The 28,000-nt window shown below is 40.7% G+C and overlaps 3 protein-coding genes across 4 annotated transcripts; 2 read left to right on the top strand and 1 right to left on the bottom strand.

The window, feature by feature from the left end:
• The first annotated feature begins 2 nt into the window (after positions 1 to 2).
• On the top strand, positions 3 to 6,226 carry LOC115158296 (transmembrane and immunoglobulin domain-containing protein 2). 2 transcript variants are annotated; one of them, XM_029707071.1, is made up of 5 exons: positions 3 to 108; positions 340 to 717; positions 864 to 908; positions 2,811 to 2,894; positions 5,601 to 6,226. In XM_029707071.1, the coding sequence occupies exons 1-5, from the start codon at positions 66 to 68 to the stop codon at positions 5,801 to 5,803; spliced, it is 753 nt and encodes a 250-aa protein (XP_029562931.1). In that variant the 5' UTR covers positions 3 to 65; the 3' UTR covers positions 5,804 to 6,226. The 2 variants fall into 2 exon arrangements, with proteins under 2 accessions (XP_029562931.1, XP_029562929.1); XM_029707069.1 differs by having other exon boundaries at positions 2,754 to 2,894.
• Positions 6,227 to 7,183: 957 nt separating this feature from the next.
• Positions 7,184 to 20,250, top strand: LOC115158295 (semaphorin-4E). Its single transcript, XM_029707068.1, has 15 exons — positions 7,184 to 7,553; positions 14,332 to 14,731; positions 14,898 to 15,040; positions 15,224 to 15,286; positions 15,443 to 15,541; positions 15,839 to 15,938; positions 16,323 to 16,433; positions 16,710 to 16,861; positions 17,051 to 17,223; positions 17,529 to 17,685; positions 17,867 to 18,089; positions 18,170 to 18,285; positions 18,673 to 18,836; positions 18,955 to 19,007; positions 19,132 to 20,250. Exons 2-15 carry the CDS (start codon positions 14,623 to 14,625, stop codon positions 19,851 to 19,853), a joined length of 2,385 nt encoding a protein of 794 aa, XP_029562928.1. The 5' UTR covers positions 7,184 to 7,553; positions 14,332 to 14,622; the 3' UTR covers positions 19,854 to 20,250.
• A 2,648-nt stretch (positions 20,251 to 22,898) lies between these two features.
• Positions 22,899 to 27,081, bottom strand: LOC115158294 (secretory carrier-associated membrane protein 4). The gene is made up of 7 exons (XM_029707067.1): positions 26,966 to 27,081; positions 26,418 to 26,447; positions 25,593 to 25,721; positions 25,314 to 25,470; positions 25,113 to 25,214; positions 24,702 to 24,819; positions 22,899 to 24,530 (listed from the first exon to the last, which is right to left on the bottom strand). The coding sequence occupies exons 2-7, from the start codon at positions 26,422 to 26,424 to the stop codon at positions 24,348 to 24,350; spliced, it is 696 nt and encodes a 231-aa protein (XP_029562927.1). The 5' UTR covers positions 26,425 to 26,447; positions 26,966 to 27,081; the 3' UTR covers positions 22,899 to 24,347.
• Between the last annotated feature and the right edge of the window lie 919 nt (positions 27,082 to 28,000).

The following is a 28,000-nucleotide window of genomic DNA, read 5'->3' as shown; positions in this document are numbered from 1 at the left end:
CTCAGGAAGGTACTGTAGCTATAACATGTGGGGACAGACTAAGAAGCCCACCATTAAGCCATAAAATGGGCATCTGGAGAAAAGTGACCCTCTTGCTGTTTCTTATAGGTAGGATTACTATTCCCTGCTCTTCAACTCATCAATACATGGTTTAAATTTGACTATATATTTATTTAACCTTTATGGTCATACAAACATTTGCATTTGCTTTTTGCAATTATATTCATAGCTCATTGAGTTTCCTTTGCTTTTTTCCTGATCTGTACTCACACAATCTCTTGTTTGCTTCTAAATAATCAAACAACTCATCTCTCAATTGTGTGCATTCTCTTGCGACAGGAACGTTGGCGAAGCCTGGTCTGAGCACTGTGATCCTGGATCAGCCACCAAGGACAGTGGAAGTTCATCTTGGTTCCTCTCTTACCCTGAACTGCAGTTTTATGCCCCAAACTCGTGTCAAGGTGAACTGGTATTTCAGCCCAACTGGCCACTCAAGCTGCAGCTCCAATACACTGCTGTATAGCAGTACCCATTCGGCTGACAAAACTGTGAAGCTGGATGCTGGGGGTCATGAATCTAAAGAATCTAGAAAGAGTTGGTCCAGATTAATTCTTAAAGATGTTACACACAATAACAGTGGATGGTACTTTTGCCATGTCTCAGTAGAGATTCCCGTCCTTCAACAAGCATGCAGCAATGGAACTCAAGTTAATATATGTAAGTAGAGAAGGGAATCCATTTTTATCTCATTCATCAGTCTCTGTGAAATGTTTAGAAATGTTATGTAGTGGCAGCACTACTATTGTTACTGAATGATATACTGTAAATATTCAAAAAACCTCATTATGGTCTTTCTATTGCAGCGGACAACCAGATGAAAAGTACCACTTATACTCCATTGATGACAGGTAAATCTTCCAAACCATAGGCGTTTTCACTGTGTGTATGTGCGTGTGTGTGTGATGCGCAGGTTGACTCATAACCTGCAGTCATCGCGGGCAGATTTAGGGTCATAAAATATTGGCCGGGTTGAATAAAGAGAAAACAATACCTTCAAAATCCATAAATGTATAATTATTGTGCAATTTATATCTGTAGGTTACATTGAGGCTTTTATTTCATTATTTTAGGGTATCTGGCATTAGTGCATAAGCCTAAGCTTTAGAAACTAATTGTATACGTGAAATAGCCTACATGCCAATCGCCAAATGCTTTTGGGAACAGTCAGAAAAAGTTAACTTCGATCCATCAAGGCTAAAAAAAAGTTTAATTCAGTAAGAGAAAAGCTGCGAAATGGAAAATTTTAAATACAGAGATGGGAGGGCCAGAAAAGAAATGTTTGGGAAAGATTTGGTGAAGTGGTAAAAGAGGATAATAGCATGTTATGTGATGATTGTGTGATGGTTGTGATGCGCTATACAAATTTGACAGTCACAAGACTGTTTTTTAGTTTTTTTTGTAATTGCCTTTTCTTCCTGGTCCCTAACCATCTTTGCTCCTTGAAAGAAGCAGAGATCACAGAGAACTTTGCTGATGTCAACTAGATCAGCCTGGACTCATAGACTTGACATAACATAGAAAATGTAAATCTGGGACACTCAAATGAGTATGATATGTTACATTTGGTATGGTTACATAAGAGGTGTAGTTACTTAAGGCAAAAACAAAAGTTGGGAGGGGAAGGGTTAGCTAAAAGGGTTAAGGTTGGAGTTAGCTAACATGCTAAAGATGTCCGTGATGAGATTCAAACTTGGAACCTTTGAGTTGCTAGACGTTTGCATTATACAAAAGGTTGTGAGTTAGAATCTCATCACGGACATCTTTAGAATTTTAGCTAATTAGCAACTTTGCAACTACATACTACGTTTTTGCTACTTTGCAACTATTTAGCATGTTAGCTAACACTTCCCCTAACCTTAACCCTTTTAGCTAACCCTTCCCCTAACCCTAACTTGAACCCTTTTAGCTAACCCTTCCCCTAACCATAACCAATTAGCCTAACTCCTAGGCTTAACACTAACCTTAACCCTAACCCCTAACCCCTAGACTTGCTAATGTTAGCCAGCTAGCTAATGTTAGCCACCTAGCCACGTAGCTAGAATCCATAACATATATGTTTTGCAAATTGTAACATATACTACGTTTTGCAAATTCATAACATATTGTACGTTTTTCAAATTCGTAACATATAATATGAATTATAATTCGTAACATATACGAAATGGGTGATGGACATCCACAAAATAATACATCCATAAGAAATGTAACATATCCTACTAAATGGACTGTCTCGGATTTATGTACAAAAAAGTATAAAAATGTTCTCAGACCAGATTGACTAGAAGCATTCATTCTATCTATTTATGACATTATTCTGGTTAGCAAGGGTTTATTTAGTCTTCTAGGGCAGCATATAATGACAGAAGAGAAGTTGACTAACAAATAATCTACCAAAATGTCAGAAATTATAAGCAGAAACCTATCTAAATCAGGCAATAAAATCTGGCACCTCCTGTAAAAAACAAAATCTGCCATCTTTGACAGCGCATTTTCTATATTAGCGGGTTAGGATCGTGTGCGGGCCTCAGATTTTCACTTTACATATAGTTGGGCCGTTGCGGATGGGTTATTAGCTATTGCGGATGGGTAAGGGTGAACAAACAGCTGACCTGCACACCACTAGTGTGTGTTTGTGGGTGAGAAGATGTCGAACGAAATAACTGCTGTTTACCCCCTCCTCACCCTCCAATCAGTAACTCTGTCTCGTCCTTCCAATCGGGGTCTGCTTGTACACTGGTGGCTGTGGGTAGCAGTGGGAGCAGCGAGTGCCATACCTGTCACACTGCTAGTGGTCATCTGGATCTTACTACAACGAAGGAGATGCAAGAGCAGAGGTACGAGACAGTTTTTGTTCCAAAAATATATTTACCTAGTATACATACTTTGAATTTAATTTCAAACCAGATCTTGTGACCTAAAGCAGAGAGGAGTAGTTTGTAGAGGGGGACGTTGATCAAATCAAATCGCATTTTATTGGTCACAGGCACATGTTAAGCAGATGTTATTGCGAGTGTAGTGAAATGCATATGAAACAGATGAAAGAAAGCTCTGTAATATATATACAGTTGAAGTCGGAAGCTTACATACCTTAGCCAAATACATTTAAACTCAGTTTTTCACAATTCCTGACATTTAATCCTAGTAAAAATTCCCTGTTTTAGGTCAGTTAGGATTACCATTTTATTTTAAGAATGTGAACATTCAGAATAATAGCAGAGAGAATTATTTATTTCAGCTTTAATTTATTTCATCACATTCCCAGTGGGTCAGAAGTGTACATACACTCAATTAGTATTTGGTAGCATTGCCTTTAAATTGTTTAACTTGGGTCAAACGTTTCGGGTAGCCTTCCACAAGCTTCCCACAATAAGTTGGGGGAATTTTGGCCTATTCCTCCTGACAGAGCTGGTGTAACTGAGTCAGGTTTGTAGGCCTCCTTGCTCGCACATGCTTTTTCAGTTCTGCCCACAGATTTTCTATGGGATTGAGGTCGGGGCTTTGTGATGGCCACTCCAATACTTTGACTTTGTTGTCCTTAAGCCATTTTGCACCACTTTGGAAGTATGCTTGGAGTCATTGTCCATTTGGAAGACCCATTTGTGACCAAGCTTTAACTTCCTGACTGATGTCTTGAGATGTTGCTTCAATATATCCACATAATTTTCCTTCGTCATGATGCCATCTATTTTGTGAAGTGCACCAGTCTCTCCTGCAGCAAAGCACCCCCACAACATGATACTGCCACCCCCAGGCTTCACGGTTGGGATGGTGTTCTTCGGCTTGCAAGCTTCCCCCTTTTAACTCCAAACATAACGATGGTCATTATGGCCAAACAATTCTATTTTTGTTTCATCAGACCAGAGGACATTTCTCCAAAAAGTACGATCTTTGTCTCCATGTGCAGTTGCAAACCGTAGTCTGGCTTTTTTATGGCAGTTTTGGAGCAGTGGCTTCTTCCTTGCTGAGCGGCCTTTCAGGTTATGTCGATATAGGACTATTTTGACTGTGGATATAGATACAAGGTCCTTTGCTGTTGTTCTGGGATTGATTTGCACTTTTTGCACCAAAGTACATTCATCTCTAGGAGACAGAACACGTCTCCTTCCTGAGCGGTATGACAGCTGCGTGGTCCCATGGTGTTTGTACTTGCATTCTATTGTTTGTACAGATGAGCGTGGTACCTTCAGGCTTTAGGAAATTGCTCCCAACGATGAACCAGACATGTGGAGGTCTACAATTGTTTTCTGAGGTCTTGGCTGATTTCTTTTGATTTTCACATGATGTCAATCAAAGAGGCACTAAGTTTGAAGGTAGGCCTTGAAATACATCCACAGGTAGACCTCCAATTACATTTACATTACATTTACATTTAAGTCATTTAGCAGACGCTCTTATCCAGAGCGACTTACAAATTGGTGCATTCACCTTATGATATCCAGTGGAACAACCACTTTACAATAGTGCATCTAAATCTTTTAAGGGGGGGGGGGGGTTAGAAGGATTACTTTATCCTATCCCAGGTATTCCTTAAAGAGGTGGGGTTTCAGGTGTCTCCGGAAGGTGGTGATTGACTCTGCTGTCCTGGCGTCGTGAGGGAGCTTGTTCCACCATTGGGGTGCCAGAGCAGCAAACAGTTTGGACTGGGCTGAGCGGGAACCGTGCTTCCTCAGAGGTAGGGAGGCCAGCAGGCCAGAGGTGGATGAACGCAGTGCCCTTGTTTGGGTGTAGGGCCTGATCAGAGCCTGAAGGTATGGAGGTGCCGTTCCCCTCACAGCTCCGTAGGCAAGCACCATGGTCTTGTAGCGGATGCGAGCTTCAACTGGAAGCCAGTGGAGAGAGCGGAGGAGCGGGGTGACGTGAGAGAACAATTGACTCAAATTATGTCAATTAGCTTATCAGAAGCTTCTAAAGCCACAACATCATTTTCTGGAATTCTCCAAGCTGTTTAAAGGCACAGTCAACTTAGTGTATGTAAACTTCTGACCCACTGGAATTGTGATACAGTGAGTTATAAGTGTGTTAATCTGTCTGTAAACAATTGTTGGAAAAATTACTTGTGTCATGCACAAAGTAGATGTCCTAACCAACTTGCCAAAACTATAGTTTGTTAACAAGAACTTTGTGGTGTGGTTGAAAAACGAGTTTTAATGACTCACACCTAAGTGTATGTAAACTTCCGACTTCAACTGTATCATAGCACTGAGAGGGAGAGAGAGAGAGAGAGAGAGAGACATGAAAAAACAGCAAGCCTGGTGCACTCATTTACAGAGCAGCTAATTTGCACAAAGTGAGGTCTGCCCTTTGTGTGTTGAATGAGAGAGCAGGTGGTATGTGGTTAGAAGCTCTGAGACAGAGCGAGGGAGGATAGGTGAACGTCTCAGGTTCATTCTTTGCAGCTTCTCAGCTGTGTCTTGTCCTTTCTGCCCAGTCTACTACCTTCTTGACAGTGCAGGCTGCTGAGCAAGGACAGTTAATCAGATGTGAATATTTGTTGGTGTGACAATGACTTTGGAGTATTTTTTCTTCTTGTGTATTTCCAGAAAATCCTATCTATTCGAATATGCCTCCACCAAGATCTGCAATAAAACAGCCCTCTCCGCATCCAGGAATACAGATGGACAACCAGAAGATTCCTTCTCCTTTAAAACACACCAGGACCCCACCCACAGCCCATTACAGCGAACATCTCAGGACGCCAACTCCAGCCACAGCCCATGACAACAAATTCAGGCCAAAACCCTGAGACCTTTTATGATTCCAATTAATCATATTTCCTCTACTGAAACTATGTCAGCAAGTAATTCGTTATCTCGTGTGTTGTGAGTGTAGTCTGACTTGGTCCTATCCTGTCCTATTACATGAGCTATCACTTCAGCATGTTTTTTTTCAGGGACACCTGTTGATTACTTCTCCAGCAATTGGCATGCCATGGCAGTCTACTAAATTCAGAGACATTATTGTTGAGTAAATATTATTCTCAGGGTCATTTAAAGTTCCCCAAATTCTATAAAGCGTAATTTAGCAATAAGGAAAATAAGTGCTATTTTCTGGAATGTACAGTATGTTGTATCAGTAGCCTTTGTAAAAAGACTGGGCAACACACTGTGGGCTTGAAGGAAATATCTACAGCTGTTAATAGTGCATTAATAAAATTCCATATTCAATATTTTCTTGCAATTGTAGTGTCAAAATTGTGAACAAATACTATCTGACTGGTAATTGTTCTATACATGTATGCAAGGACAAAAACATACATCAAGTTCGTTTTAGACAAAGTCTCTAAAATGATTGCCTACTAGACAACCACTTCAAAGGTACCATCCTAAAAACAGAGCAAATGTATCGGTCTAATGTATCAGTCAATCAACGTACATCCTTCAAAAATGTAAAAACATGGTCACGTGATACCTTGCCCCAGCTAGGTACTTGTGGTGCTTTCAAGACAACTGGGAACTGTGACTGTCTTGTTTTGTACGCTTTGTACAAATAATAAAACGCAGAACTACAGGATGTTTCTTAACATAACTCTTTATTAACTAGCTACAACTACATGTTCGCCTATCTCCAACCACGATCAACTGACTATGCCCTAACCGTCTGGGTGGTCTTAACCAATCACTGCACAGTAGGATACGGCGGTAAAATGCATCCAATTATAATTCAGTATGTATTCACATATGAATATTACATCCCCCTTCTTTTAAAACAAAATACAAATGTTTACATATTCTAAGCTTTTCTTTTGAATACATGCTCTGTAGTTTGAACTCAAGGTAAGTAACCATTTATATTGCATAACACACCAACTGAATCAACAGACTCTGAAACAATGATCCAACATACTGTTACTTTTAGAACAAGGGATTCTCAGCAACTCAGCTTTCACTGTAGAAATGACATCTTAACATTTCAAACAAATACAATACCAAAGCATTTCAAGTGAACTTTCAATAACAAGTTTACAGTCTGGAACTCTTTTAGGGCAGCGATCCGCCTACACCCTTTGACATTTCACAGGTCGAGGACAGCTCTGGGCTTGACCTCTCTTCCTGACCTTGTGCGATATGATGTTGAGCATGCTTCTGTGTCAGTCAACAGCTCTTGTGGTGTTGCAGGTAAGTATGGTGTATGTTGTGCATTCACATATGAATATTACAGTGACCTTCAGGTCGGAAGTCGGAGTTCTTCAAATATGCCCGAGTTTCCGGCTTGGAATTCCGTGTTGGATGACCATTCAAAAGATTTTGCCCAGTCAGAGTTAGTTTTTTCCCAGTTGTCTTGAATGCACTGTAGTAGGAAGTGGAGATTTCCGAGTTCCCAGTTGTTTTGAATGTGGCATTGGTAGAGACGAACTTCATGGGATTATCGCGCTAACGTGCACACTAGCCAGCAAACGTTACAGGTGGAGTCGAAAAATAATATCGATGTCAAATGGAAGATACTTTGGATCAATTTCTAACGGTGTAGACTGAAAATAAATATAACTGTTACAGGTAAGTCATGTAGGCCTATTGATGTTCGAATTTTCGCGAGCAGCATTTGTTATTTTCAACTAACGTTAGCAAGCTAACTAGCCAGCAACCTTGGTAGCAGGTAAAGTGGTGTAACACGATTATTATAAACGTCATGCGCTCCTTTTAGTGGATACTTTTGGCTAGTTTTAATGTGTAACGTTAGTGATTTGATTTCCAACTGTCCTAATCAGTAATAATTCAAGAAACTTCAATTTCAGCCCGAATAAAGTAGTGTTATAGCACGTCCTTTTTATAACTCACCTGTCATTACTTCAATGTCTTTATCAGAATCAGAAATGTAATATTTTACGTCGGATTTATGACATAGTCCAGGTGTGAGGTCGAATCAGCAGCTGCATCACAGTCAAGTCAGAAACATTGAACAGCTGTCCTAAAGATAATTATGCAACTTGTCCTATTAATTATAAGAGAAGTGCTTTCAATCATGTATTATATGGGACCTATTTTTGACTAGCTGTCCACTGTTTTTAATCTATTCTCCCAAAGACGTCATCAACACAGACTGACATTAAATATCTGAACAATAAGCTATATTTTCAATTTATTTAAAGATTGTTTACATTGTAATAGGGAAATGGGTTTATGTCAATGAATATGTAATTAACCCATTAAACATATTGCATAACTGGTAGAATGCTCTATGTTTATTTAATCTGTCCAGAAGAGATTAATGAACATGTTGTCATTGTTGTGTATTATCGACAGACAATTGCACTGGGATTTGACACACAATGTCAAATCCCAGTGCAAATGGTACGCTGCATAACAGCTCAGAGGCAGGAAACATTTGTGTAAATTCTCTAAATCAATAGGGATTGATTTTACCAGTGGAAGCACATTGGACATGACCAGCCTTGTATGCCGATATTCCTAGTGGCAAAGTGGGATCTGGTCAATTAAATAGTCAATGTGTCAGTTGGCAGAAGTTGGGTATTCCCATGAAACCGTAAGGAGGAGCCTCTGAGCAGTCTGAGATTTGAAGGAGTTCATATTTTCCTTTGTCTCCCAGCTCCTGCTGAGACTTGCCCATGATGTGTTTGTGTAGGCAGCCTAGCCATGCATGTTTCACTGATTGTGCTCAATTTGTTAGAACAGGGCCTAGTAAATAAAAGGTTGTCTGTTTATACTCAAGTCATTGTATAAAACATTGTATCATAAATTGTTAAAGCCTATATGAAGTCCCCAGTGGCTAATCTCACTATTCATAACCCTGGTCATTCATAACCCCATTCATGGAAAAAAAAGTTTAGCAATTAGTTGTATTATTCCAGCTAATTAACTTTCTCATCCTAATAACACATCTGGTGGCCTATTGTCATCTTGATAAAATTATTTATTTTAGTAATCTGAGCTAGTGAAACATAACCTTGTCCTGAACTGGGTGTGTGTTTTCCACACAATGGTGTTTCACAACAGTGGCTATGACACAAGGAGTGTCAGAGGTGAACTCCCAGTTTCCTGTTCAAACCCAGCCCCATGGAACACACTGTCACTGCCATTCACTGCTCTGGTAAATCAGTTACAGTACAACTCAATTCTGGGCAGCAGTAGCCTACAGATTAGCAGAGGGCATTTTTGCTCAAGTCAAATGTAGAAGCACTAAGGCCCAGGCCCTATTCTCAGACCATCTGCACCAAATCAATCTCCAGATTATGAAATTGGAGTGTCAGTACAAATTTGGGTTTTAGTATTCTGTTGGGCTGCCATATCAGGTCTGCCACAAAGTACACATTTGGATTCCCTTTGCCTACTCTAGTGGAGCGCTACATATTGAACTATGCCAGAGGTGATTGAACTTAATATCCACGACTAAAAATATCTTAATGACAGGAGACTCCAGAACTGTTTAGAGAGCGTGGCGGTTTTGACCCCTGTTTGATTCCTGTAAACCTTTTCTGGCTGAAATTGTCTGATCACCTCCACATCTCTTCTCACTTAAGACTTTCCTGCTTTTTACAGGTGGCCTTTGAACCCTAATCCTTTCCAACTTTTCTCCCTCTAGGCCGATAGTGTTGACACTCAATGAATGTCAATGTCATTGTCGCTATATACAGTGCCTTCATAAAATATTCAAACCGTTTTACTTATTCCACATTTTGTTGTTACAGCCTGAATTCAAAATGGATTTTGAAAAAATAATTAGAGCCGAAGTTTTCATAACAATCGGACATCGGTATTTTTGGACACCGATTTGGTTGATTCTTTTTTTCAACACCTTTATTTAACTAGGCAAGTCAGTTAAGAACACATTCTTATTTTCAATGACGTCCTAGGAACGGTGGGTTAAATGCCTTGTTCAGGGGCAGAACGACAGATTTTTACCTTGTCAGCTCGGGGATTCAATCTTGCAACCTTACAATTAACTAGTCCAACGCTCTAACCACCTGCCTCACATTGCACTCCACGAAGAGCCTGCCTGTTACGCGAATGCAGTAAGAAGCCAAGGTAAGTTACTAGCTAGCATTAAACTTATCTTATAAAAAACAATCAATCAATCATAATCACGGCGTGTCCTGCGTTGCATATAATCGATGCGGTGCGTATTCGCGAAAAAGGACTATCGTTGCTCCAACGTGTACCAAACCATAAACATCAATGCCTTTTCTTAAAATCAATACACAAGTATATATTTTTAAACCTGCATATTTAGTTAATATTGCCTGCTAACATCAATTTCTTTTAACTAGGAAAATTGTCACTTCTCTTGCAACAGAGTCAGGGTATATGCAACAGTTTGGGCCGCCTGGCTCGTTGCAAACTGTGTGAAGACTATTTCTTCCTAACAAAGACAGCCAACTTTGCCAAACGGGGGATGATTTAACAAAAGCGCATTTGCGAAAAAAGCACAATCGTTGCACGACTGTACCTAACCATAAACATCAATGCCTTTCTTAAAATCAATACACAGAAGTATATATTTTTAAACCTGTATATTTAGCTAAAAGAAATCCAGGTTAGCAGGCAATATTAACCAGGTGAAATTGTGTCACTTCTCTTGCGTTCATTGCACGCAGAGTCAGGGTATATGCAACAGTTTGGGTCGCCTGGCTCGTTGCGAACTAATTTGCCAGAATTTTACGTAATTATGACATAACATTGAAGGTTGTGCAATGTAACAGGAATATTTAGACTTATGGATGCCACCCGTTAGATAAAATACGGAACGGTTCCGTATTTCACTGAAAGAATAAACGTTTTGTTTTCGAGATGATAGTTTCCGGATTCGACCATATTAATGAACTAAGGCCCGTATTTCTGTGTGTTATTATGTTATAAATAAGTCTATGATTTGATAGAGCAGTCTGACTGAGCGATGGTAGGCACCAGCAGGCTCGTAAGCATTCATTCAAACAGCACATTCGTGCGTTTGCCAGCAGCTCTTCGCAATGCTTCAAGCATTGCGCTGTTTATGACTTCAAGCCTATCAACTCCCGAGATTAGGCTGGTGTAACCGATGTGAAATGGCTAGCTAGTTAGTGGGGTGCGCGCTAATAGCGTTTCAAAAGTTACTCGCTCTGAAACTTGGAGTAGTTGTTCTCCTTGCTCTGCATGGGAAACGCTACTTCGAGGGTGGCTGTGTCGATGTGTTCCTGGTTCGAGCCCAGGTAGGAGCGAGAGGGACGGAAGCTATACTGTTACACTGGCAATACTAAAGTGCCTATAAGAACATCCAATAGTCAAAGGTATATGAAATACAAATCGTATAGAGAGAAATAGTCCTATAATAACTACAACCTAAAACTTCTTACCAGGGAATATTGAAGACTCATGTTAAAAGGAACCACCAGCTTTCATATGTTCTCATGTTCTGAGCAAGGAACTTAAACGTTAGCTTTCTTACATGGCACATATTGCACTTTTACTTTCTTCTCCAACACTTTGTTTTTGCATAATTTAAACCAAATTGAACATGTTTCATTATTTATTTGAGGCTAAATTGATTTTATTGATGTATTGTATTAAGTTAAAATAAGTGTTCATTCAGTATTGTAATTGTCATTATTACAAATAAATAAAAAGAATCGGCCGATTGATCGGCATCGGCTTTTTTGGGTCCTCCAATAATCGGTATCGGCGTTGAAAAATCATAATCGGTCGACCTCTAGTCTACACACAATACCCCATAATGACAAAGTGAAAACACATTTTTAGAAAATCTTGCTAATTTTTGGAAAATAAGGGTTATGAATACTTTACAAAAGCATTCACACCCCTATGCTATGACATTCCAAATGGAGCTCTTGCGTCCAATTTCCTTTCATCATCCTCTACAACTTGATTGGAGTCCACCTGTGGCCAATTCAATTAGACATCATTTAGAAAGAAACACACCTGTCTATATAAATTCCCACAGTTGACAGTGCATGTCAGAGCAGAAACTATTATACCATGAAGTCCAAGGAACTTTCAGATCTCCGGGAATTGTGATGACGCATATATCTGGGGAAGGATCTCCATCGTTGGTATATGGAAAAAATATGGAACTACCCAGACTCTGCTTAGATCTGTCCAAACTGAGCAAACGGGCAAGAAGGACTTTGGTCAGGGAGGTGACCAAGAAACCAATGACCACTCTGATAGAACTCCAAAGTCCCTTGGCTGAGATGGGAGAACCTGCCAGAAGGACAACAGTCTCTACAGCACTTCACCAATCTGAGCTTTATGGGAGAGTGGCCAGACTGAAGCCACTCCTGAGAAAAAGGTACATGACAGCACACCTGAAGTTTTCAAAAAGGCATGTGAAAGACTGAGCGCATAATCTTTTGCCTTGGGTCAACAATTTTACTATTTGGCCTGAATGCAAAGCTCTATGTCTGGAGAAAATCAGGCCAGCTCATCACTAACACCATCCCTACCGCAAAGCATGGTGGTGGTGGCATTATGCTATGGGGATGCTTTTCAGCGTCAGGGACTGGGAGACTGGTAAGGATAAAGGGAACAATGAATGGAGCCAAATACAGGCAAATCCTTGATGAGAACCTACTTCAAAGTGCAAACGACCTTAGACTGGGGGCAAAGATTTACGTTCCAACAGGACAATGACCCCACGCATACAGCCAAAGCAATGCTAGAATGGCTTCAGAACAAGAATGTGGAAGTCATTGAGTGGCCCAGCCAAAGCCCAGACTTGAATCCCGTGGAAAGACTTGAAGATTATTGTTCACCGCCGCTCCCAATCTAATTTAACTGAGCTTGAAAAAATCTGAAAGGAAGAATGGGAGAAAATTATATAGATCCTCAATCTGGTTTCACTGGCTGTACTAGAAAAATGACCATTCATCTCCAATAAAAGAACTCGCCGTCAGATTTCCCACCATTGTATTTCTCACATACTTCATACATCAATTGAAAGCCACCGAAAAGTGAGGGTGGTTGATCATGTGAATGGATGTGGCTTAGGTGTCATAAAAGCTTCACGAATCAACAGAGTGATGTGAGTAGTGAAACCAGACTGGAGGGCCAGTGACATCATTTGACGACGTGTTTTGCATTGACTCGCTCAACTTGTTAAATGTTTCATTGTTGGCCATAAAAGACTAAAAACACCAAGAAATCAGCTCCAAGTGATTTTAATTTTGGAAATCTGTTCCCAAGTATTCCCACGCAATATAGAGAGACACGTGATCGTATACAAATGTAAGCAAGGTTTGAAATGATGTTTTGGTCAAATATTATATCGGTTTGGGATTTTTGCGATCAATTTGCAGTCTACAAATTATTTGTAATTATGTTTCGGCCCCCTGAACATCCACTTAAAAAGTCATCCCGCGGCTGAATTTAGTTGATGATCCCTGTTGTAGGCATTCCTGCTTGTCTTCAATGCTTGAAAATATCTGTCAAACACAGTGAATAACAACTTGTAGTCATTCAAACCAGCTGTAGTGCTTAACTGTAGTCCCCCTCGCCTGAGGCGTAAAGTATGTGTGCTCTCCCTGCTCTGCCAACAGTTGAGCAGTCGCTAGCATGCACCAGCTCGTTTCTGTGTTTTTAAAGTAACAACAAGGAACCAGCATGTTTTTTTTTGTCTATTTAACAGTATTTCTGTGTTTTTGATCTTCGAAAGAAATTAGTCCTCAGTGTTTTGTGTTGCCTGTCATGGATAGGGCCCTAGGTTTTTCTTGTGCATGTGACCTGGCTTGGAAAAACTCTGCATGGGCCCTTGTTTAGTCTAAAGGACAGTCTAAGCACAGTCTACACAACCAACGGAGGGTCGTTTGTGTAGTGCTCTACATAATTCTTAGTACTTTTGTGAGGCTGAATTTTTGGAACTCGACGCAAACAGAGCTCTGTTTCCGTAGACTGAAATCACTGTGGAGAACCCTTAACTAGGGCCCAGGGTTTGTCCTAGTCAGGTCAGGTCTTATGGTAAGGAAAAACTCAAGTGCTCTAGTCATAGGAGCAGAAGGGATCCAACCCAAGTATTAAAACCAGTGAATCACAGGAACCTCTGAGTGTTAAATTAGATAATCAGTGTGATTTGCATGCATGCCCCAACCTGAGCATATTCCCAGCTGCTAGTATCCTGGTAATCAGAAGAAAACGGCACACACCCAGGTCCTTATCATTGGGGGCAGACAGACAGGAAGAGAGAGTAAGGGAGGTGGAGACCTCTTAATTTCTTTCTTTTAGCCAGTTGGATCATAAAATTAATATGATCTATATTTTGTCTTTAGACTACTTCATGCTGTCTATGTTGAGTCGCTCTCACTCATGTATTGTGTTCTCATGTCCCTAGATGAGAGCCTCAGGACTAGCATAAAGATCCCCTGAATTGGGAAGTTTGAACTGCCACATCCTACAACAGTACCTGGGACAGCATGGATTCTCTCCTGAGCTACAGAGGAGATAGCAGCAGCGGCAAGTGTTTATGTTGGAAGCTGATACCAACATAGCTATCGACCATCAGAACACTAATACTGGAGTCTCTATAGAGACATGAAATGCTGTCCTTGATTTACAGTGTGTTATTGTGTAAGCAGTACTAAGCAGTGCTCCCACACACCCCCTCCCACCTGGGCACTACGCCATGTCTCCTCTCTCTGCTCTGGGTGTTTTCTGTGGATTGTTCCTTCCTCTGTCTCTCAGTGAATACAACACTCACAACTGTATCCCACGGAAGAGTGTCCTTTACCAGGGTAAGTCCCTCACTCTCACTTGTCCCCTGTTTTCTCATAACGGTGTAGTGGAGTGCATCTGTTTCCTGAAATACTAAAAAGTTGGCCTTATAACTAGTGAATGAACACACACACACAGTTTGTGATACAGAGCAATCATTGAGTTTTCGAATGCTTTCCTGTTTAGACAATATGAAGCTGTTCAGAGAGGAAGGGATTTGTAACTACTCCACCATGTTGGTTCGAGAGGATTTGGGCCTGCTGCTGCTCGGGGCTCGAGAGGCTGTCTATGCCCTGGACATCAATGATATCTCCATCAAGAAGTCATGGGTATTCAGTTATCCTGTTTAGCTATCAGTTATCCTGTATCATTTGCATACATCATTTTATAAGTCACAAATGGACTGCAATAAAAGGTTCCTGTAACTACTCTGCGGTGACCTAATACCAATGTCTTGGAACCATAAATCCATTACCTAGAGCATACTTTGATGTGCAGCTCTCTGTTGTTAGGTGTACTGGCGGGTCACCAAGGAGAAACAGATGGAGTGCACATACAAAGGGAAACATGCTGAAGTAAGTGGCTCCATCAATCATGAAACAGTTCTCCCCACAGATATATGTGAAGTGAGTTGTTTATCTGAACACCAACTGAAGACATGACAAACAGAGCCAGATAAATACACTGAAATCCATAAAATGACTATATTTTTCATCCCTGTTCTCTTGCAGATCGAATGCCGTAACTACATCCGGACGCTGCATAAAGTGGATGATGGCAGAATGTATGTGTGCGGGACAAATGCTTTCAGCCCCACCTGTGATTACATGGTAAGTATAGCTTGGCCAGTGCAGGACAGCTAGGACATCTTCCTGTAAGAATAGCTCTGGTGTTTGAAGCTATCATGTGATTGCTGCAGACAGGCAGTTGTCACTGAATATTTACAGTGAGTGTGAAATGTTTGCATACTACAGACACCTGCCTTCTCTCTCTCTACTGTTAGTGGCTACTGAGTGTAACACATTTTGCCCTCTGGGAATTAGTATAAAGTATATGCCTACCTCTCACTCCCTGAAACAGTGTGAATGAATACAACTAAATAGTGGCTTTGTTTGTGACCCTGACAGACGTATTCTGAAGGACAGCTGAGGCTAGAGGAAGCGCAGGAGGAGGGAAAAGGGAAATGCCCCTTTGATCCCTTCCAGAGATACTCCTCCATCATGGTCGGTATGTACTGTGCCTCTCTGTCTGTCTCTAGTTATCTGCTCTCACACAATGACAGACTTGTGCATCCACTGAAGTTCAATGTGCACCAACTAAAAAGTGGGGTTTCAAAGGTGCAATCTAGAACTTTCATTTTCTGTTGAAAATGCTGCTGCTGCACTTGTTTAAGTGTGTGTGTGGTGGGGGGGGGGGGGGGGGTGTAAAGTGAAGGGGCTGGGTTCAAGTTTTCTGCTTTATGGCTCAATGTGTTTGTATAACTTTGAGTTGCCAGTGGCAAAATTAAAGATTGCACCTGTAATTCTCCAAATACTTACAATATTATTTACTTTGCTTGAAGATCCATTATGTTTCCCCCTTGTAATTCTTGTTATGTCTCTGATCTGCCAGGAAATGACCTGTACTCTGCTACCTCAATCAACTTCCTGGGCTCTGAGCCTGTGGTTCTCCGCAGCTCTTCCTCTGCTCTCCGCACCGAGTTTAAGAGCTCCTGGCTCAACGGTCAGCTCTCCTTCTCTGTTCATACTTGTTATAAACTTGTATACTGCTATACACCATGCCTTATATTCTATTCATTTGTGCACCATATCTCCTAACACCTGCAGATGAACTTTGAATGTAAAATGTATCCATAGCATTTTACATACTCTGTGCCTTGAATAATAGCCTAGATCCTATAGGTCTGTGTTTTTGAATTATGAAACTGAACTTCAACTACTCCTGTAAAACAGTTCCTGATAGGTAGCGTAATAAGTGCTCATTATGGTTTGATTTCAGAACCCAACTTTGTGTACATGGACCTTGTCCCCGAGAGCAATAACAACCCAGAGGGCAATGATGATAAGGTCTACCTGTTCTTCAGCGAGAACGCCATGGAGTATGACTTCTACAACAAGCTCATGGTGTCACGAGTGGCTCGTGTATGCAAGGTAACAACTTGCTAGAAATGTACTTTCAGCTGCAAGAAGTACAAGTTTCATTGGTCCATACATGGTATTTTAAATATAAAGAAAGGACAGTATGTGTACAATGTTTAAACAGTGCAAGGGTATAGTGTGTGTATGTGTCCCTTCTCTCCAAAAGTATTCACTTGTTTGACTAGAACTCACACTGTGTAGGGGGATATGGGCGGCCAGCGGACGCTCCAGAGGAAGTGGACGTCGTTCCTGAAGGCTCGTCTGGACTGCTCTCTGCCAGAGTCCAGCCTGCCCTCCATTGTACAGGATGTCTTCCTACTCAAAAATGATGACTGGAGCAAAAGTGTTTTCTACGCGGTGTTCACTCCCCAGTCGTGAGTATTCTCAGTAGAATCCAGTGGCTTTAAAGTTGGTAACATTGTTTCAGTAGGAAGTGGACTGAGATTCTCACTGTTTTAAATGGTTGCTTTACACGCACGTTTACCATAATCATAGGGCCAGGAGTTTTCCCCAACCATGTGACCTGACCAGGTAAAAGCCCCGGCTAATAGAGGGCTAACTATAACTCTGGCCTAGGGTATTTATCACGTGGTCAGGAAAGACATAGGGCCCTAACCATGATATATACTGGTGGTTTGAAAACATCAAACATCTTTTTCTGACTGTGTGTTTGCGCTAGGAGCTTGTCCGACATGTCTGCAGTGTGTGCGTACAGTGTGTCAGCTATCGGAGACGTGTTCAATAAGGGGAAGTTTAAGACGCCAGTGACTGTGGAGACGTCCCATGTGAAGTGGGTAATGTACAGTGGAGAGGTGCCCACCCCCAGACCTGGAGCTGTAAGTCCCAATTTAATATCATTGTGAATCTCTAAATGGTTTAGGGCCACAAAAGGAAATGATCAACTTTTCTATATTTGAACTACTAACTCAGCACTAATAAATGTATTATCATTGTGTTATCAAGTTATTACCATTGTGTTATCAAGTTATTACCACTCATCAATCCTTTGTTTTTCAGTGCATTAACAATGCAGCGCGGGCCCTTGGGATGGAGCGCTCCCTGGACCTGCCAGACAAGACCCTGCAGTTCATCAGGGACCGGCCCCTCATGGACGAGGCCGTGCGCCCTCTGACCGGGGGTCCGCTGCTGGTCAAAAAAGGTGCCATGTTCACACGCCTGGTTGTGGACAACGTGCTAGCTCTTGATGGAGAGAGATACGCAGTCATGTTCATCGGCACAGGTACAGCACACACACAGCCCCAAAACAGACTTCTTCTGGCAGTGGATATCAATGACATGGGTGTCCTTCTCTTCTTACAGAGAACGGCTATGTGCAGAAGGCAGTGAACTATGCTGGGGAGATGTTCATCATTGAGGAAATACAGCTGTACCAGACCCCAGAGGCTATCAGGACGCTACGCCTCTCCTCCAGCACGGTAACACTAACTCAAGTCAATCAAACTTGATTTGTATAGCGCATTTAACAAATGCGTTCTTCAAATTTCTTATTGGCAACTCGGGTTTAAACCCCCAAGGTGCAGCAACATTTTACAAAGCATTTTGCAAAACAACATTTTACTGATAAAGTTAATTCATACAATGTAAAGATAACGGTTTTACATGATCAATGTCAGTTTATTGTTGTCTACAGGCACTTCTGCAGACCGATGGTTACTCATTTACGTTTTATTTCCTTGGCACTTACAATAGAGCATTCAAGGAGAATGGCATTATCATTGCTGTTACTAACAGTGAGTGGAGCCGACTCATCGAGCTGCTGACACTCATGTGGTATTTGCTTGTTTGTATTCCTGTTTCCCCAGGGTCAGTTGTATGCAGGCTCAGATTTTGGAGCAGTACAGATGCCTCTGAGTGACTGTGGCCACTATGAGTCGTGTCTGGACTGTGTCTTGGGCAGAGACCCTTACTGTGGATGGGACCTCTCCACTGGCATCTGCTCTGCTGTGTCCAGTTCATCCTCTGACACGTACGCTCCCTACTAGCATTTTCACTGGAGAGTAACCTCTGACTTTAAAGATTACAAGTGTTTACTATATGTTAGAATTTAAGTATACACTTGATATATTTGGGTATTTGTCTTTCAGGAACATGATTCAAAGTCTAAAAGATGGTGATATATCAAAATGTCCAAAATCAGGTAAGTTCATTTCACAATATTGAAATGTTCAGCACATTACCAACAAAGAACAGATCTAGTCATCACTTCCTTTGACAAGTAGATACACCTAGAAATAATTGCGTTTTTTGTGTGTGTGTTGCAGAGACTGTGAAGCCAGAGAACTACACCTTAGTCCCTGGGAACAACATCAAGCTGCCGTGCCATCCTGCCTCCAACCTGGCTCAGGTACACTGGCTCTTCTTAGGGCAACAGCTGCACGCTGACGCTAAGTATTACATCTACAACGGAGGAATCCTAATTCTTAATGCCTCTGCCTCCGATGCGGGCCAGTACACATGTGAGTCTGTAGAGCAGGTGAAAAGCAGACCACACACCAGGACTATGGCAGTCTATCAACTGCGGCCCCACACTAAGGCAGAGGATGAGGAGGAGGTGAGTGAGATGACGACAGAGTCCCCCCATAGCCACAATACCCCACTACCAGAGATGCCACAGACTTTGGAGCCCCCTCTCCCTCCTGAGTCATGGAGTGTAGACAGCAGGGTGGTAGGCCTGCAGGTGGCGGTAGCTCTCCTCTCTCTGATGCTGCTTGGTCTAGTAGCCTGGAATCTATATAAAAGAAGCTTTAGAAACAGATCTTCAGAGAACTCAGGTGCGGGCCAGGTGAAAAGGCTGTCAGTTGACTACATTCAAAATAGGACTTCAGTGATTAAGTTGCTGGGACCCACACCCAGTCATAACGCAAACAATAACCATCACGCTGTCGTAGCTTTCAAAGGGAATGGGGAGCACCACTTTTCTCCGGGAGGCAACATTTCTACTATGGATGGGTTGGGTTACATTGACAACGAGTCAGAGATCTGACCCTGAGTGTTAACCATTCTCTGGGGTTTGCTCTCTTTCTCTCTCACCAGGCAGCTGATTTAGGACACTATGGAAATGTCAAGCTCTGTACATTGGACTTGCAATAGAGGGGAATGTTTTATATTTTTCTAGGAATTGTCCAGAAAAACATTTTCCAACCAGGTTGAATTTATTTTATATATATATATATATATATATATATATATATATATATATATATATATATATGACAAATGAATGGTAAATAATGTATTGTTGTGAGTCACTTATTGTAAATATGAATAGAATGTTTCTAAACACTTCTATGTTAATGTGGCTACAGATAGTCCTGAATGAATTGTGAATAATGAGAAAGTTACAAATCAAATATCATACCCACCTCTCACAATTACAATAACAGGGGAGGTTAGCATTTCTTGGGCGGTATGATATTTCTGCATCTAACTTTCTCACTCATAATTATTCACAATTTCCTTCAGGACCATCTGTAATCATGGTGGCATCCACATTAATGTAGAAGTGTTCAGAAGCATTTTTTATTTACAATAAAAGTGACTAAGATGACAATACATTATCTATCATTAATTTCTATTGGGCACAAAATAATCTGAAATCCTACCAAAACAAACAGCAAATGCATCCTACAAGTTTGTAGAAAGGGAAAGACCTAGTCAGTTGTACAACTGAATGCATTCAACTGAAATGTGTCTTCCGCATTTAACCCAACCCCTCTGAATCAGAGAGGTGCGGGGGGCTGCCTTAATCAACATCCACTTCTTTGGCGCCCGGGGAACACTGGGTTAACTGCCTTGCTCAGGGGCAGAACGACAGTCACAAGCTTGATGTAATAATTGTGTGCTAGGAATATGGGATCAAATACTGAACTTTTGACTATTTTAATACACATAAGTGAATTTGTCCCAAAACTTTTGGTCCCCTGGGGGGTGGAGGTGGAAGAGAGAGAGACTGACTATGTACAAAAAGTTCTGTAATTTCTAAACAGTTCACCCGAGATGGATGAAAATTACCCTCAAATTAAATCTGACATTCTGCACTTCAACCTCAGCCATTGTATCATTTAAAATCCAAAGTGCTGGAGTGCATAGCCAAAACAACAATGTGCCACTGTCCCAATACTGTTGGAGCTCACTGTACTGTGCTAAATATTTTGTACAGTTATGGTATATTTCAAATATTATGTATTTGTTTTAAAGGCACAGTGGAGTCAAAATGTGATTTTCCTATATTTTGTATATACAGTACTAGTCAAAAGTTGACACCTACTCATTCCAGGGTTTTCCTTTATTTTTTTACATTTTCTACATTGTAGAATAAGTGAAGACATCAAAACTATTAAATAACACATATGGAATCATGTAGTAACCAAAAAGTGTTAAACAATAAAAGTACATTTTGAGTTCTTCAAAGTAGCCACCCTTTGCCTTGATGACAGCTTTGCACACTCTTGGCATTCTCTCAACCAGCTTCATGAAGTAGTCACCTGGAATGCATTTCAATTAACAGGTGTTCCTTGTTAAAAGTTCATTTGTGGAATTTCTTTCCTTTTAATGCATTTGAGCCAATCAGTTGTGTTGTGACAAGGTAGGGGAGGTATACAGAAGATAGCCCTATTTGGTAAAAGACCAAGTCCATATTATGGCAAGAACAGCTCAAATAAGCAAAGAGAAACAACAGTCCATCATAACTTTAAGACATTAAGGTCAGTCAATCTGGGAACAATTCAAGAACTTTGAAACTTTCAAGTGCAGTCACAAAAACCATCAAGCGCTATGATGAAACTGGCTCTCATGAGGACCAGCACAGTTACCAGCCTCAGAAATTGCAGCCCAAATAAATGCTTCAGAGTTTAAGTAACAGACACATCTCAACATCAACTGTGCAGAGGAGACTGTGTGAATCAGGCCTTCATTGTCAAATTGCTGCAAAGAAACCACTACTAAAGGACACCAATAATAAAAAGACTTGCTTGGGCCAAGAAACATGAGCAATGGACCGGTGGAAATCTGTCCTTTGGTCTGATGAGTCCAAATTTGAGATTTTTGGTTCCAACCGCCGTGTCTTTGTGACGTAGAGTAGGTGAACGGATGATCTCTGCATGTGTGGTTCCCACTGTGAAGAATGGAGGTGTGGGGGTGCTTTGCTGGTGCCAGTCTGATTTATTTCGAATTCAAGGCACACTTAACCAGCATGGCTACCACAGCCTTCTGCAGCGATACGCCATCCCATCTGGTTTGCGCTTAGTGGGACTATCAATTGTTTTTCAACAGAACAATGACCTAACAACTCCAGGCTGTGTAAGGGATATTTGACCAAGGAGAGTGATGGAGTGCTGCATCAGATGACCTGGCCTCCACAATCACCAGCCTCAACCCAATTGAGATGTTTGGGATAAGTTGGACCGCAGAGGGAAGGAAAAGCAGCCAACAAGTTCTCAGCATATGTGGGAACTCCTTCAAGACTGTTGGGAAAGCATTCCCGGTGAAGCTGGTTGAGAAAATGCCAAGTGTGCAAAGCTGTCAAAGGCAAAGGGTGGCTACTTTGAAGAATCTCAAATATATATTGATTTAACACATGATTCCGTGTGTGTTGTTTCATAGTTTTGATGTCTATTATTCTACAATGTAGAAAATAGTCAAAATAAAGGAACTCTTGAATGAGTTGTCCTTTTGACTGGTACTGTATGTATATGTAGCAGAAAAGCTATATATAAAAAGGGTCCTCAGAGTGGTGTATGGGTAAAAATAAATGTACAAAAATGTAAATGTATAGCAAATGTCAGTCATTTCACTGGAATTTGTTTTTCTTCTGGGAGTTTGTTTTTGTTTTACACAATGATGGACAGATGAGGTCTGCCTGTCAATGTCCCTGCCATTATGATCTACTGAAAGCTGTGAATACAGTATTGGTATGGCATTTTGTACTGTATTTCATTCTATTGAAAATAAATACATACTTTAAAGTATGAAGTAAACAATGTCATGTGATAATTGTCAATGAGGAAGAGAAGCTGAATAACAACAGTCAGAAGGTCTGAATAAGAATATTTACTGAAATGTTTAAGGTGGTGAGTCATTGCTAGTCTCGTACAACCCATCCTGATCACGCAAGCTTACATTCTGTTTCACTACGTGGACACAGTATCTATGTAGCGAAACAGAATGAAAGCTTGCAAGATCAGGATGGTTCGTGCTAGGCTTAGTCATTGCAGCAACACATTTGAAGCATTTTCAAGAATGTCTTCTAAATATTCACTACAGAATGACATGCATTACAGACAAGCCATACAAAACAAACTCAAAATAAACCTCATTATGGTAGTTAACCCTGGAGAGGAACACTGGAGTATGTGATTTAACTTTTATTTTTCTATTCAAGATCAGTGGCTGCTGCTCTCCCAGCCACATTGTAAACACCAGGCTCCAGCCTGGAACACACTGACTGAGATGAGCTGTTTTGGAGCACTGGCTAGAGAGAAGGGGTATTCCACAACAGGGCACTGACCATCAAAAGCAAAGAAAGATCAGTGCACTGCACAGGATGAGTGAAAGATAAAAGGCTCAGGTTGAATAAGAAGGATACAATATCTAGCATAAGTGGCGTTTAAGCACATTTCTCATTGGCTTCGTCTAGTAGCAGTACTTAAGGCGACAGTCAAGGGGGGAAAAAATTAACATGCAAATACTGCATGAACGATTAAGGCGCATTTAGTTTTCAGAAACAAGGCAAAAGCAGATCAAGCAAGAAGAAAAGGTATCAAAAACAAACACTTGTGATATCAATAAAAAACGAAATACATCTCATCACTAAATAAAAAATGCACTATATAAACATCCATATTTCCAAATGCAAGGAGAGAACCCTGATCCTTCAGTCATGTCCAGTAGTGTTAAGGCTTTTGTTGTTTTCATGAAGTACAGTATTGTATTGGCAAGAATTGATCACCGAATATGGCTGCCAAAATTGATCCAAAAACTACTTTGGAATCACCTTGCTTCTTTTCTGTTTCAGACATATCAATATTGTTGAACAGTATTAATTCTGCTACTGTAATATAAAGACCCCTAGCTCTCCAAGTACAAATGAAAATCATATTTTTTTTTATTTCAGTTGCTCTTTCAAATATGAGGGAACAGATTCAAATTTTGAGAGTAGAAAATAATACATGTAATGGATCATATTTTGGATCTCCATCACATATTTTTCCAACAATATAAGGCTTAGATGTGTTTCCCTGGAAAAGCTTCCCACTCCAGTAAACAATCTCTATAACAGTGGCCTCTTAAATCTAAAACAAAATACTGCTGAATAAAATCAGCTGATTATGCCTATTTTTCTTAACATTCTTACTTAAATTCCAGCTATGCATTTCATATAGTGTCAAGGTGAGATTGTACTAGTGTGGTGTGGTGGACTATCTTGCGTGCCATGGAAGAAAGTGCTCTGTCTCCATCTAGAGTCCACGTAGGGTTTTATTTACCAGGGGCCATTGTCTGGGTAGCTTGGCACAGCAGCAGGGTATTGGGGTAGGCTTGGGCCAGTTTCATTGACAGCATTGAAGCCGGCCTCTCTCACAGGGGCACTCTTCCAGAGTCCAGTGGTCCACTCTTCCTGTGCACGCTCAAAGCTGCCCCCTCCACCACGGTACATCCTATGAACCTGATAGAAGCAGACAAACCAACCAGTCATACAGTCATGAAAGTTAATTCTATTTCCTTGCCTACAATGAGAATTGTCAAAATGGCTGTGTATTTTTTCTTGTTGGTGTGTGTGTTTCCAGGTGCTCGTGCATTTTTCAGGTGTGTGTGTGTGTGCGCGCGCTGGACTCACCCTGATGAGAACCAGTCCCATCAACACAGTCACCAGAGTAAAGAGCAGAGCTGAGAATAGCATGACTACAGCAGAACCCACGTTGTAGCTGAAAAACAGCACTGTCGCGATCCAACCACTTTGGGGGTTCGTCAGAGTGGTGGAGCAGTGGGGTTAGTATTTGTCAATGGCATGAATACTGGATTACATCAACTGTAGTTATTCACCTATCACAGTATGACACTGCAGTGAGTAAAATTAAGGTGGCATTGATACATAATCTACAGGTGATCTTTATTGCCAAACTGAAGATTTTAAACTGAAGATTTTTCTATACTCCTGAGGTAAGTGAAACACAAGCCATTCAGATATAGCAGCCAAAGTCCTAGACAGTCCTTTCCAGGCTTGAGGAAATAAAATATTCATACTCACCAAGCACCCCAACCAGAGATGCCCACAGTCTGAATGAGAGCAAGAACCCACTGGAGGAAGAAGATGAAGAAAAAGGCCATGAAGTTGAAGGAACTGTCAGCCCTAAGAAAGACAAAGAAAGTTATGAAGTCAGTCAAGAAAATTGTATTTGGAGTGCAAAATGATAGATGTTTGGCTTGACGTTTGTTGAGTGGACCTTACCGAAAGGCCTTGTAGAGAGGTCTAAACCAGCATGTGTAGCTGCACGGACTGAAGAGAAGAAGCCAGAGCAGGGAAAGGCCAAAATTGGCTACACTTCCCCCTCCTGCCCACCAAGCTATGCATGACACCACGTTCACACACAGTGTGACTGAATACACTGCAGAGAGAAGCAGAGACAGCAGAAAACATTAACATATTCACTCAGCATTGAATGAAACACAGTCCAGTTCCCAGAGTAGGCCTATGTGTGACTCAATAAAGATTGTTGGTGTAACTCACACATCCAGAGGTTGTAGACCCTGCGCACCAGCTGTCGGTGCGGGGCTGGGATCTCCTCCTCCACATTCTGGAAAAAGCAGGGCTTGATTCGCAGGAACTTAGGCAGCGGTGGGAAGTTGTTGACCCGCTCTGAAAACGGATGATTACATGTGGGAAAACAGGATGTCAGTGCAGAGATGGCACAGGAAAACAAGAATACAGTGACATTTTAGATTTTTTTAGGCGATATTATAACAAATGGTGAGGTATAGAATAGTGAAAGTGGTCAGTGTTGATCTTTATGTCCACAATTTAACTACGATAATTCATGATTAAATTACCATAATAACATACAACAAATTAATAAATACAGTTACATGTCAGGATATTATTTGACAATAATTCGTATTGTTTTGACAATCGTAATATTATTTTTGCACTAGTTGGCTGTAGCTGCACCCAAACTCCAGTATTTCTCCATCTTCTTTTTAAATAGGGAGACAATTTGATTTCAGAACTTATTTCCATGAGTCATCAAAACTTGTTTTCTCATGGCTCCCTCTTGTCCAGCTGCAGCAGACATATGGTGAGCAATACGTTTGAAACATCGAATCGCAATACATATAGAATCTTGAGAATTGCAACACATCGTATCGGCACCAATGTATCGCGATAATCGTGAGATCCTTAGCAATTCCCAGCCCTACTGAGTATGGTATGGCTATTTTAATAAAAGGATTGAGTGTGTCACTTATAATATGTGTCATGCATATGCATTACTTGTAGCAGGTACATGTCATGTTTCATGAAGAACATAATTGAATTGTAAAACATTTCAATACAAACCTGTCATTATGAAATCCTGTGTGTCCTTTCCTGCAACATAATACAAATAATTGGCGTACTTACATCTCATAAAAATGTAATGAAAAAAAAAAGTATAAATAATTATCTGGGAACGTGCAGTGTCTAATTTACAACTACTCAACAACAAAACACACGTGCCCCTACTAGATATGGGTACGCTAGCTAGGAGGTAATTTTTTTGTAAACCCAGTTTAAATAATAAACGAACCTTTGATACATTTCTTATATTAAGTTAAGTAGCTAGCTATAATTTGGCAAGAAAATATAAGACCACGCGTAAAATAAAATGTTTGAATAACTACCCCTATTAGCAAGCTAACGTTAATTAGCTAAAGTAACGTTAAATTAGCTAGTACTGTCAGTATGTAGATGATGATTTGTTAGCGGTCTTCAGGCGAAATGGCATGAAAAGGTAAGCTGCCGAGTGTATACAATGAACTGGTTGATAGCAGATTCAATGTTAAAGAAATAAAGCTAGTGACTGTGTAACTTATTTTCTTGTAATTCAATGTTTTGCTAGCACCTACCTGAAAACCACTAACTCCAGTTCGGTTCGGGATGGTCGTCACTAGCTACCACAGCCACAAAGTTATAAACCCCGCCCATTTCTACAATCTATCTTCTTAAAAGCAGATTTTACAGTTTAACCTAACCTCAACCCTAACCTTTACCACATTGCTAACCTTATGCCTAAACTTAAATTAAGACCAAACCGCGACATTTAGTTTTTATATATTTTTACGATATAGGCCTATGTTGACTTTGTGTCTGTGCTATTTAGCTAGTAGTGGAAACCGTTGGGGTCGCGTCCAACATAATCTCCCGCACTGTATTTAGGGAGTGGTAGTTCAACACAGGTCCCACCAAGGTAAATTTGAATACGATTGTTTCGATTGTGAAACTACAGATCCCGGGACCTATATAGCGCGTGGAGGGAAGACGTGTGACTTCAGAGAGAGATGGATGATTCTTGTCCCTACATTATGGAAAATTGACAATTATGTATTTTCTTGATCAACTATCAGTTTTGTGGAGTTGATGTTGAATATTATTTTCTATTGTCAGAAGTTTACTATTGCCTGATTCCCTCGACATACGTTATATTGTATTTACCATATGGTTCGGCTACATATTGGTACCATACTGTGTCCTACAAATATTTTCTACAACACCTTTTGCACCCCACAGTAGCGGAAACCCAAACAGAATATATGAAGAAACTTCACTTCTGTTGATCTCAGTCATACCTAGTTAATCCATCACTACCTCTTCAATTTGCACCCCACACCTCAACAAAAGGCTAATACTTTTCCCAAACCATAGTATTTTCTGGTGATTTTCATTGAGACGTGATACTTGCCAACTGTATTCTCCAATGAGTTGATCAATGATCATTGTGTCTGTAACTCTGAATTGTATTTATTTGTTTAGAGAGTGCAATTGACAAGGAGGAGCCCTCGCATGAAATCCTTGTTGTGAGAGGAAGAGGATATCGACATGAAAATATTTTCCTTTTATAGATTTCAGCCTTACATCTTGTTGTTACATCTTGTTGTTATTTT

Source organism: Salmo trutta, chromosome 22 (genome assembly GCF_901001165.1).
Source record: "Salmo trutta chromosome 22, fSalTru1.1, whole genome shotgun sequence".
NCBI classification, from domain to species: Eukaryota; Metazoa; Chordata; class Actinopteri; order Salmoniformes; family Salmonidae; genus Salmo; species Salmo trutta.
This window is presented reverse-complemented; position numbering and strand designations above follow the sequence as displayed.

Bases quoted from the DNA above. Each gene is read 5' to 3' on its own strand.
- LOC115158296 (XM_029707069.1), top strand. From the start codon at position 66: ATGGGCATCTGGAGAAAAGTGACCCTCTTGCTGTTTCTTATAG. The intron at 718-863 runs GTAAGTAGAGAA...TTTCTATTGCAG, and splicing joins TGGAACTCAAGTTAATATAT to CGGACAACCAGATGAAAAGT. The intron at 909-2,753 runs GTAAATCTTCCA...CCCTCCAATCAG, and splicing joins TTATACTCCATTGATGACAG to TAACTCTGTCTCGTCCTTCC.
- LOC115158295 (XM_029707068.1), top strand. From the start codon at position 14,623: ATGTCTCCTCTCTCTGCTCTGGGTGTTTTCTGTGGATTGTTCCTTCCT. The intron at 14,732-14,897 runs GTAAGTCCCTCA...TTTCCTGTTTAG, and splicing joins GAAGAGTGTCCTTTACCAGG to ACAATATGAAGCTGTTCAGA. The intron at 18,837-18,954 runs GTACGCTCCCTA...TTTGTCTTTCAG, and splicing joins TCCAGTTCATCCTCTGACAC to GAACATGATTCAAAGTCTAA.
- LOC115158294 (XM_029707067.1), bottom strand. The intron at 25,471-25,592 runs GTGAGTTACACC...TTCTCTCTGCAG, and splicing joins GGTCTACAACCTCTGGATGT to TGTATTCAGTCACACTGTGT. The intron at 25,215-25,313 runs GTAAGGTCCACT...TGTCTTTCTTAG, and splicing joins CCTCTCTACAAGGCCTTTCG to GGCTGACAGTTCCTTCAACT.